Source organism: Alexandromys fortis, unplaced genomic scaffold, assembly GCF_014885135.2.
Source record: "Alexandromys fortis isolate MF-2015 unplaced genomic scaffold, M_Fortis_MF-2015_v1.1 scaffold_10, whole genome shotgun sequence".
Classification (NCBI taxonomy): Eukaryota; Metazoa; Chordata; class Mammalia; order Rodentia; family Cricetidae; genus Alexandromys; species Alexandromys fortis.
The window spans coordinates 11,922,173-11,934,367 of NW_026067895.1; the positions used below are offsets into that span (position 1 = coordinate 11,922,173).

Genomic DNA, 12,195 nt, shown 5'->3' on the forward strand with positions numbered 1-12,195 from the left:
ATGATGGAGGTGGGTCTTGTATCTTATCTGTTGCTTTCATTGGTTAATAATAAAGAAACTGCCTCGGCCCTCATAGGACAGAAAATTAGGTAGGCGGAGTAGACAGAAGAGAATCCTGGGAGAAAGAAGCTGAGTCAGAGAGACGCCATGATGCTCCCACTCCAGACAGACGCAGGTTAAGATCCTCTCCGGTAAGCCAGCTCATGGGCTACACAGAATATTAGAAATGGGTTAGAACAATATCTAAGAGCTAGCCAATAAGAAGCTGGACCTAGCCGGGCCAGGCAGTGTTTGAAAGAATACAGTTTCCGTGTAATTATTTCTGGGCATAAGCTAGCCATGCGGGCGGCCGGGTGCCAGGGACGCAGCCCTGCCGCCACTCCTATTTCAACACACGTCTGTGTACAACATGCATGTCCATACCCACAGGAGCCAGAAAAGGGTATCAGATCCCCTGCGATTAGAGTTACAGAGAGTTCTGAGCTGGGTGAGTTCTGGGTATTGAACCTGGATCTTCTGGGAAAGTAGCCAGGGCTTTTAGCTATGGAGCAAAGCCACTGCTCCAGTCCCTAGTCTGTCCTTAAAAACCAAACCAACCAACCAGCCAACCAACCATTACTAAATAATAATTTTAATAATACACGGGGCTAAACTAAAATGTCAGTCATCAACCATGGCTCAGAAAACAGCACAACTCAGACTCTCATGTTTGTGGATAAAACCCCAGGCTTCCCTCAGCTTTCTGCACCAGTCCACATCCTTCTGATACCCAATGACAGGCGCTCGCACTGGCTACATGCTGAAATGGAACCAGACACCGCTTAGCGCTGAATGATCCCCCTCATAACTAGCTTCCAGAACTACAGCTGGCTCCTCATCCAGCTCTCTGACTCACCTCTGAACCCAAGGTCACACATGATTTCCACACACACACATGAAGGCTTTCAGAAATAGGTCTAACAATCTAAAATGCATCTATAATTTCAATCACACCAGAAAAATGCAGAATTCATTATAGGGTGTGGAGTTTTTTTCATTATCTCAAAGTAAACAAGTCTTAAAGTAGTATTATTATCCATGCTTTCAATAATGAGATGGTTAATGACTCCAACACAGGGAACCCTTAGTGTGCCCTCAGTGTACCAGGAACTGACATCTTTCTCATGGCATAATGAAGAGCCACCACAGCGGACTCCACTGACAGGCCCCACACAAGGACTACTTTCATGGCGCAGTCAATGCACAACATCTATGCATAGACACATTCAGCTCATTTGCTCTACCCATGTCCAGGCTCCATGGCATTCTTAAGAGGGCTAGTAGTTCAAAACAAAGGTGCACACATTTTCCATAAGGGCAGAAACAAGCAACAGAAACTTGAGGCTTGAGCCTGTAGTAAACACACTGCTATTACAGGACATATATGGGAATGATGAAACTAGTCACAGGGAGCTAAAATCTAGTAGAATAAGCAAGAGAATTAACAGAAAGTTAAAAATAATAGGAGAGACTTAAGTACTAGACAGTTGAGGGAGGTCAGATCACTAGGAAGCCAAGTACTATAAAGACAGGACTTTATCCAGAGGCCACATTTTGGCTGCACTAAGGGCGTGATGTATTCTCTCCATTCTCGATCCCCTCCCTCTTTATTGAATGCCTAACCTATCTCAATCACATAAGCATCTGGTCTGTGGGCATTTCTGAGTTTATAAGTCCTGTCAGATCACAGCTAACTGCTAAAAAATGAATGAAAACAACCAAAGGAAAAAAAAGTCAGGTGAGAGGCAGACGTGGCTGAGAGAGCAGGGAGCACTGCCTGGCATCTGGCCACAGGAAACAAACAATGATCATCAGCCTATGATTTCAACCTGACACTTTGGTAAGACCAATTACTCTGAAGACCACACCTAGCAACACTGGGTTTTCTTAGAGCCTGGGTGGGAAAGAGTCACAGTGCTCTACTGGTTAGTGCTGACTATCAGTTTGGTACAACCTAGGATTTTCTGAGAAGAGTCTCACTAAGGAATTATCACGAACAGGTTGACCTCTCAGCATGACTGTGGGTGAATCAGCTTGCCTGGTAACCGATGCAGGAAATCCCAGTTCACTGTGGGAAGCTCTATTCCCTAGGAAGAGGTACTGACCGGTATAAAGAAAACTCCAGCCAACAAGCAAGAATCCATGTGTTTACTCTGTCTGTCCACGACTGTGTATGCGGTATTTAAGTGCCTGACCTGACTTCTCCATTAGGAGGGTCAATTGTAAGCCAAATAAAACCTTCTTCCCCAAGGTTGTTGTTTTGTTTTTAAAGTTTCACAGCTACAGAAACGAAACCAGAATACCCATATATGTGATAAGAATTCTATGGAATAGCAAATAAAAAGGAGAAACAATTTCTGGGGTGTTCCTGTTTTTGTCACTGTTCGTTTGCCTCTGGTTTGCGGTGTTAGGGACTGAGTCAAGTCTCTCAAGTGCTTTTGAGGTGCTCCCACCTCAACTACACGCCCACTCCCCCAGAAAGGGTTTGGTTTCTGTTTTTGTGATAGAGTCTTATGTACCCCAAGCTGACCTCAAAGTTGCTTTGTGACCAAGGGTAACCTTGAACTTCCTATTCTCCTGCCTTCACCCTCTAGTTTTAAGAGTATAAGAAATATTAATCACCACCATGAATATAAAAACTACAGACTTCAGTACATTCACTAACGGACTACTTCCTACTACTCACTGAAAATAAACGCAACACACAAAGGTGGGAAAATTATGCTCTATAGGGCAAATCCTGTCTATGTTCACGTTCTACACACCCATTAAGCGAAGAATGCCTTTTCTTTTCCTTCCTATTTTACACTGCAAAGCATTCTTTAAAAGTATAAACAAGGCAAACCATATATGGCCCATAAGGCCTAAAGTAATTACCATCTAGCTCTTCACAGTAAATAAATGAATAATAAATCTCACTATTGAGCCAGGCTGGCCCATCCTTCAGGTTTGTTGGCCTCTCAAATGGTGGGATTATAGGTGTGAGCCATTACAATCAGCCAGGTTTTACTTATTTGTGTCAAATGATAGAAGACTAAGTAGTTGGCATATTATTCTTAGTACTTGAATTATTTATTAAAGATATGGCATTTAAAATATGTATGAATACTTCTTCATTCCCAAACAGCAAATGCCCAGGTACCCAGCCCTTTCTTAGCAAAGCTGCTATGAAAGCAGCCAGAGCACACGAGAATAAATGGAATCGCTTCCTTTGGAAGTGTTCATTCTGGGGCGGAAAGCAGGTGGGCAACAGCTTGAGTTTATTTTGAAAGGCCAAAGAAAGGTACAGCTGACCAGGTTGAGATTCCAACTTGACATTCTGGGAAGCACGGATACTCTAAGCGAAGTGCTTGGCAACACTCAACTTTCCTGGTAATTTTTAAAAAGCACCGCAACCGAATCCTGTGGTGGATGCGTGGGAAAATGCAAGAGCAATGAACATATCACAACTTTATCACTAACTCCGGGGTTTAATGATACACAGAAAGGTGGAGCATTTGTCAGCGAGAGGCGCGTCCATGAGAGCTGCCTCCAGTTCGCCTTCAGGAATGTGGGTTCCACAGCTGTGGACCTCAAACAGATGAGTGCAAGAAACAAAAATAGCTTCAACAGCAACTTGAAGAGAGATAAATGGTTGGAAAAGACTAACCCAGCAGATAAATCTGGCAAGTCCTGAGGGGCGCTTGTTTCTCTTGAAATGCATTTGGAGCAGCAAGGCACATTTTCGTTTTTGTGAAATATTACACAAAGCAAACTTTCAACAGGCCAGCCAGTTTCCCTTTTCACGGAACAGCTTTATTCATAGCCGATTCTACGGCCTCACATCTCTGTCACAGGAATGAAAAACAATCACTAGTGATTGGAGTCAAAAGGGTACTAAAGTCACAAGGAACATGTCAAAATATTCAGTCTGTGACACAAAGTCTTGCCAACTTGTTTCTTCCCACAATCCCATTCCCCCAAAAGTCACCACCACTTCAAGAAGAGTCAAGAACGGAGCTGGAAAGTGGCAGCGGGGGCATGAGAAACCCGCAACTGGGCTTTCCAGCTGCCGTCTAGGAAGCTTCTTCCCTTCCCCCTTCTATTAGGGATAAACTCAGTGAACACTCAGCTACCCTCACCCCGTCAGACTAGAGAGGCCACAGCACCCCCACCTGACCACAGGCTTTGCTCCACGGACCCTGTAGGAGTATCACTTGTCAGGACAATTTCTCCAAGACTCCACATGCAAACACAAGGGTGCATGGGACTTTCTGGTGAACAATACGTGCTTGCAAAACTAATCAGTTTTAAAAACATTTCCAATTTTGGTCATTGCTACCAATACTGCAATTTCTTGTCCCTAGTTTGGCAATATCTCTCTTGTCCAGCCAAAACTCATGCATACTACACAGAAGGCAGGCTCAGAGAATCAGCATGAGAGCAGGAGGGGCCGAGAGAGGAGACACCCACTTGCCACCACCATGTCTACTTTGGGACAGCTCTGCCAAGAGTTCTGAAGACGTTTACTCAAGCGTTACCACCTTACGGTCACTGTATCAGACCCGAGCAATCGCTAAGAGGTAAGAAGGCAGTTAGGACACCGATTTTAACAGAAGCTTTTGTTAAGGGTGTCACAAGCACAGCTGAATGGGTTTTAGGTGTTCTCTTCTCCACTAGCAGCTTAGCCAAGCACATAGGGACAGATGAACTGGACAGCTGTGCAGAGGCTGCTTGCCCACAGCAACTGTATTAAATTGTAGAATCACTAAACAAGGCAATCATCAAATAGTTACATCCAAGCACTGCTTTGCTTAAAAAAAAAAAAATTCAATGCAACCTTAATCCAAGGTCAGGTAGAAATGTCAAGTCATGTTTTAACCATGATCATTTTGGTCTTTAAAACAATTACTATCCAGTTACAAGGTTGGGATTTATACAGGAACAGAGCAAGTCTGTAAAATAAGACACAACTAAGGCAACTATGGACAAAAAGCACAGGTCAAAGAGTTTACGTAACATGTGAAATTAAACCCCAGCACTGGCCACTGGCCGATGTGACCAACCTCAGCCCATCCCAATTACTTACTGATATGATTATCTGCTTCACAAGCTTAGTATCATCAATACAATCAAATGCTGCCAGTAAAACCAAATGCGAGTACTGGCCCTGTAAGAATGGGGAGACAGAAAGGGTTAACAACAATTGTATGGTGGACTGGTGAACCGGCTCTTGTGGGTAAAGGCGCTTGCTGCCAAGCCTGATGACCCAAATTCAAGCCCCAGAACCTGAATGGTGGAAGAAGAGAACAGTCTTTCCAAAGTTGTCCTCTGACCTCCACATATGTGCCCAGCACCCATCTCCAACACAGAAACTAAACAACTAAATAATAAAAAATTAACAAGACAAAGTAACAGCAAACCTAGAAAGCCAGGTATGACAGCATATGCTTTTAATCCCAGCATCTCAGGGCAGACAGATCTGTGAGTTTGTGTGCAGCCTGGTCTATGCCATCACGACACAGTGATAAGAGAACAAAATCCCCTCTTACACACTCTACCCACAATTCCCCTCTTACACACTCCACCCACAGAGCCTACACAAAAGTCTGTCCAAGCTATGCAAACAAGGTGAGTCAAAACCACTCAAAAGAACCATCTAATTATTGAGATAAAGTTGACTTAGCAAAAAAGAAACAGAAAAACATACTGGTCAAATAGGACAAAACCTAAGCAAACATCCAATTAATGAATGGCTACTTCAAAATTTTATTCATTTATTTATTATTTATTTTTGGTTTTTCGAGACAGGGTTTCTCTGTGGCTTTGGAGCCTGTCCTGGAACTAGCTCTTGTAGACCAGGCTGGTCTCGAACTCACAGAGATCTGCCTGCCTTTGCCTGCCTCTGCCTCCCGAGTGCTGGGATTAAAGGCGTGCGCCACCACTGCCCGGCTAATTCAAAATTTTAAATGAGACAATTAAATGAAATTTAATTTATTAATGTTTTGGTGGTAGCAAAAACCAGTCTTAAGTTTCTGAACTACAACCTGACATTATTTAATTAGATATCTAAGGCTTAAATAGGCAGCAGTAATCCCGTACTTAGTGAACAAGGCTGAAGACAGGTATAAAACAGGTACAAATGATCAGTCTTTATACACCACCACCAAACAGGGCCTGGGTGTAGTGCACAGGCAGGGAACCTGCCTAGAACATGAATTCCTTTCTTTGATCTAGCAAGACACACATACATACAAACAATTCACACGTAGAGAGAGAACTATAGTATGAACTCCATTTTGTTCAAGTTAACCTAAAGAATGGGTAGAAACATTTGTAGCGATAAACAAATGTAAACAATTTCCTGTAGTTTTCTGCTTTCCCCAATAGGCACTGCTAGACTTGATGAACGTGATTCTGTCGTACTTACGTTAGCCACTTTTTCCACGTAGGTCTTCATTGTTTTCACAATTACTTTCCTGTCCTTAAAAAGGAAGAAGTGCCTCAATCACCTTTTAATTGTAGATTAAGCTGACTGCAAAGTTAATGTTTACATACTATTATTATTATATTATTTACATCTTCATCAGTATCGTCTCTTTGTTAGTGAAAAAACCAATTTACGAAGCAGAATGGAAAACGGTGCGGGGTAAACTAAAACACCTATAAAGAATTATATGATTTTCAGTTTATGTCCACCCATTTTGGCACAAATATGAAACCATGAAATTCTAAGGCATAGGCAAACCTAGTGAAGTCACCTTTACAACCACCTCTCTTCCAATGTCTGATATGCCTTCAAGAATCTAACATACAGCTGTATTAATATATGTTTGTGCAATACTTACATTTGCAGTAAGTAAAAGGTAGATATAAACACAACTAACACTTAACGAATGAAATATGCAAAATTCTATGATCTAGATGGATGTTCACCTTTTCCTCAGAGTATTTAAACCACACAGGACACACATATGGTGCAGTTAATTATTAATTATCTCTGCCTTCCTCCCATTCTCAATATGACCATTAAACGAAGAGTAAAAGAAGAGAACATGGGTCCCCAGACCTGTGTAAGCCGAAGCTGAGTATAAATGTGTCGCCTAACTGGAGGATTTCTTCCCAACTCCTAGCTTTCAGTGAAGCCCTGGGAGGCCCTAAGATACAGCTCCAGAAGATGACACTTCTGTACAACTGGGAACCAAAGTTGAACAAAGTAAGACTAAAGCCGACTGACTCAAGGCTTAAAGATCAAGTCCAGACTGCAGGTAAGGCGGACTTACCTTGGGTGTACCATGCCACAAGCAGTGCATGGCCACTCGGGCGCCATCGTGTGTGTGGGCCAGGTATACCACTGCTTCCCGGATGGCTTCAATTAATTCCTAGAGAACGACCAGCAAGGCAGAGGATGAAGAGGGACCCCAGGCAGTGAACACTTCAGGTTTCAATCCTACAGCCAGCCTCTTTCTAGACACATTCTTTTCCAACAAAAGCAGCAAATGCAGCTCATAGCAATTTCTAATAAACAACATAACCAATTTCCCCTTACATCTAGCTGTAAAGTACTCACAGGTGATGTGCGATATATTTCAGTGAATACAGAAACAGCAGCCAGAGGTGTGGTTCTAAGGCAGTGTTTAACAGAACAGCTGGGAAAAGAACATGCTCTCCCACATGTGTCTATAACAAACACAATCAAAACTCATTCTGACTGAAGTGTCTGTGATTTAGTTTACCACAGGACTGGATCACCTCTACAAGTCAGAGGACTTGTGTGTGCACCAAACACTTAAATAATATTCCTCAATGAAATCTCTGTGCTAACATTTAACCTTTACTCAAAGATAACTATTTTGTAAAAAGTGAAGGGGAAAAACACCACTTAATTTCTTATTTCCAAAGTCTGAGCACCCAGGATATAAATGAGCTCTGGAACCCAATCGCTACAGGGCTTCTGAATTAAAATTTTCTATTGGGGGAACTTATCCAAAGTCTGGAAAGAAAAAGGGCTACACTTCACCCTAAGGTACCGCCCGCTCCCAGGATGAATCTCAAGACCAGATTTCGGGTCGCATATCTGAACTTCAAGAATTTCTCCCAAAGTGCTCTACTGTAAACGGGGTATGTAAACCATAGTGCCTCCCCTCAAGGCTAAGGGGATATATTGTGGAAGGGTGGGTAGGAAGATTCTAGGAGACACAAGGCAAACAGTCTCTGGACTGGACTGGACTGGACAGACCACTGCGTCCATGAACCCACAGCAGCAGCTACTGCTAGTCAACATTCAAGCCGGGCACCCTGAGCCGAAGAGCTGTTGACAGCTGATGGCTTATAGGGGAGGGAGACAATCTTTAATAGTATGGTCAGGAGATGGCCCCAAAACTGTGAATGCATGTGAGTTATTAAAAAAAAAAAAAGATGGCAAGGAATTGGGGGCGTGGATCTGGGAAGAATGAGGATTAATAAGATCAAAACACATGATATGTACACATGAAAATCTCAAAGAATTAATAAAAGCTATTGGGCTAGAAGGTAACTGGTGTGGGAGGTAACACAGGTTCCAATTGTGTTTCCAAGATCTCCAGAGAAGGTCTTGTCACTTTATGTCCACTCCAGATGTTTGCTATGACTGAATGCTGCCTTCCACTGTCACCAAAACACTCTCAGCACAAAAACTCCAAGATCCCGGGCTCTGTAGGAAAGCAGGAAGAGCCTAGGAGAGCAAATGCCGCTCTTCTGGCCACAAGGTTGGGGGGCTGAGGGGTGGGTAGGCTGCAGAGAAATTATTCTACATGCTAATCGGAGGGCTTCAAATTCCCCAGGAATGTGCACTAGGCATATATGTTAAAAGATATGAGATGTGTTATCTTCGTCAGCTCTCGTGATTAGAAAATGAGAACCAATGGACAACAGGGCACAGCTCGATGAGCAAATCGGGAAGTAAAGCATGAGGTCTCATCTGTATTCCCACTGCTGACTCCAAGGGCAGTGCAATTACCTTCACTGGTCCTCTGCCTTCCATCAAGTAAGGTCCAGGCTTTCATGGGCCATTTAGTTTCACACTAAGTATCCTCCCTTAACCTTTTGAAGTGGGCATTTTTTTTTTTTAAATTTAAATTACTGGAACACTGAGGAATCCTCCAATGTACGCTGCCTTTTAGATTAGACTAGCTAGAGGACACTCCCTGGATTGTAACTAAAATGTAAAAATTGAGGGCCATTAGTAAAACTAGGGTCAATTCTATTCCTTTTCTGGGGGAAGGGGAGGCTGGAAATAAAGAGATTTAGCAGATCTGTTCAGTCCACTATTTAGGGGGTTTCTAAGGGAGAAAGGAACCGTGTGTACAAAAGCGCCAAATCTCAAGTGTGTGCCACCATGCTGGCTTTGCACTGATTCAAAGACAGAAACCAGGACTTACTGATCGAAGTTTTGGGGGTGCAAAGGTAAAAAAGTCCAAGAATACTTTATGAACCAGTGAGTGCTTAATCACAGCTTCCCTGCAAACGGAAGGGAAGACAGTCAGATCTAGCAAAACAGCAACACAAAGACAGGTAACTTGAGATCATCTAAACAAGTGAAATGGTTTTTACTAAATATCATCTGCCATAAACCAAGTTTATCTTTCAGCAGTGCTAAGATGTTTAGTGTGGTTTAGTGTCATCACGACTGAGAGCAGCATATGAATTTCCAGGCTCTACAGCAAGATGAATCCCTGGTCCCAGCAGGTTCTACCTCATCAGAACAAGGAAAGCTACAGTATAGCCCCACCCCCAGTACTGGATACCTCATTAAAAATTCACAGGTAGACCCATTACTCCTGGTTATTTTCTGTCAATCATTCTCCAAAATGTCTCAGAATCATAAATAATTTCAGCAGCAGTATGGTTTGAATGAACAACAGCAGTGCCACCAGCAGTGACAACCCCTAACCATCTACACCCCAATACGATGTGTGGTAAGTTCAGGAGTGCAGTGCTGGCTGATGTTCAAGATCAAGAACATGGAAGTTCACATAAAACATGCAGACACACTACAGAAACGAATGCCTTGATGAACAAAGCACTCCTCTAAGGGCTTTGCAAATATTTTAACCTATTTCATCTTCATAACAACCTTACAAATAATGTGGTATTATCACTTCAGTTCCACAGGTCTGGAAATCAGGCCTAGAGAGGTGAAGTTGTCCACGTACACGCAGGATTAGGGGGTAAGGGGACATGTTATCAGGAGTCACAGTCATCCTGCCTGGTCCCAGCAGCTTTGCTTTGCTCCCAACCATTTTGTAAGGTACCAAAGACGTGGTGACAGCAAGTACAAACTTGTCTATAGTGCAGTTTAAACAACCAACAGTGTAAACTATTTAACATACAAAGGCTCAGTCAACACTTTGAAAAAAAACAAAGGTTTTATCACTTTAAAAATGTTGATAAGCCAGTAAGATACAACATTAAGAAGAGCCACATCTACCTGCATCAACAATAGTTTCAAACAAAATGTTCTATACTCTTATTTATGCTAGATTATTAACAGTGTGGAGGAAAATGTCTCCTTTCTGGCAAGGATTTTGTAAAATGTGGCTCCTTCAAAGACCTATTTCAATCTGTAATAAAACCCGTCTTACTTTTGGGCCATGGGAGTCAGAATCTGCTTCATCTCATCCATAATAAGCTCCAGCTTTCCCGGCTGCACCTCCAGCACCTTGTCCAGAGTCGGGTGATCGGCCGACTGAAACAGAACAATAACCAAATGTCTCCCGATGCCATCACTTCCGGACAAGCAAGAACTCGAGCCATGTTAAAAACAAGTTTAAAGTAATTTTGTGATGTTCTCCATTTCTAGAGTGAATGCCCACAGAGTAACTCCTCGTGATCTGATTCCCTGCCTGCACATCTGCCAGTGTGTGAGCATCCCTGCAGAGGGTCAGCTCTAGCCATGGATATAAAACCTGCTGACACTTAAGACTCCCCATAAAACAACAAAGTATTTATATATGATCCATACGATCCTTCGGTATATTTTAAACCATCTCAAAGCTACTTACATGACATAACAAAACACAGATGCTCGACAAATAGTTATTATACTATGTTGTTTACAGAACAATAAGGAACATAATCTATACATGTCCAGTACAGACATATACTTTTCATTTCTTCCCCCTTTGGTTTTTCAATAGAGGGTTTCTCTGTGTAGCCCTGGCTGTCCTAGAACTTGCTTTGTAAACCAGGCTGGCCTCGAACTCAGAGATCCACCTGCCTCTGCCTCCAAAACGCTGGTATTAAAGGCGTGCGCCACCACCGCCACCCAGCCGTGTCCCAAGGTTTGAAATAGGTCCTCCAGAAGTACTAGTCCCATCACTGGTTGGTCCCAGAATCAACTTCTATATTTCAGGTTCCTAGAACCCTCCCTCTCCAGATCCAATCCAGACAAAGGCAAGGCAAAACTGGAAAGAAACTCGAGACAGTCACAAGAGGAGGCGCAGTGCCCCTCGGCCAGAGCTGGCTATGGAGCAGCGGTACCGCTCTGCTCACTACAGCAGTCTTTGATCTCACTGACTGCAGGAAGAGACTGCTGAAGCATTGCGTACACAGCTGGAAGCAATAAAAATAGACCGATCTAAAGACAGCGTTCTGAGGGAGAAAGCACCGAGTGACCACTTGTTCCCTACTGCAAGGACAGAATCCAAGAGAACAAAAATACAAATAAACTCCTGAAGGACTAGCTTGGTAAAAACACATCTTATATACAGGACATTGAAACTTAATGACCACACAGAAAAATAAACACACAGGGTAAGAACTTGTAGAAAGGGCACCTTGTAAAGCTGAAATGTGTTCCCATAGAGCTCTTCTGTCAGCATGTTCCTCTGTTCCAAAATGGCCTTGTCATTGTAGGCATACTCCACGATGGCTGATGCCTCCGAGTGCCGCAGCATCTTCCTCACGTGACCTTTAAAGCTTCTGATTATCTCTGCTATCTGAGGTTTACTCCTAAAGTCAATAGGAACACAGAAAAAGTGGGTGAGAGGAGAAGGCAGGGTAATAATACAGCCACGCTTACTTCTCCAAAGGCCAACTCATCAGTATTGGTGTTAGAGGGGAGTTCTCCTATGTGGGGAGGCTGATAGTGAGCAAATTTTTAAGGCTTAGAAGACAAGTAGGCTGTAATCCTTGGTG

At 43.0% G+C, this 12,195-nt stretch overlaps 1 protein-coding gene across 4 annotated transcripts in view; it reads right to left on the bottom strand.

The window, feature by feature from the left end:
- The window catches only part of Pum3 (pumilio RNA binding family member 3), a 34,399-nt gene that overhangs the window by 12,733 nt on the left and 9,471 nt on the right, over nt 1-12,195 (bottom strand). For all 4 annotated transcript variants that reach the window (XM_050159588.1, XM_050159598.1, XM_050159610.1 and 1 more), the window contains 6 exons: nt 11,835-12,009; nt 10,641-10,744; nt 9,438-9,516; nt 7,302-7,400; nt 6,449-6,502; nt 5,108-5,188 (listed from right to left, as the gene is read on the bottom strand). In XM_050159588.1, coding sequence (XP_050015545.1) covers nt 5,108-5,188; nt 6,449-6,502; nt 7,302-7,400; nt 9,438-9,516; nt 10,641-10,744; nt 11,835-12,009 — 592 coding nt within the window. The remainder of the gene's footprint in view (nt 1-5,107; nt 5,189-6,448; nt 6,503-7,301; nt 7,401-9,437; nt 9,517-10,640; nt 10,745-11,834; nt 12,010-12,195) is intronic.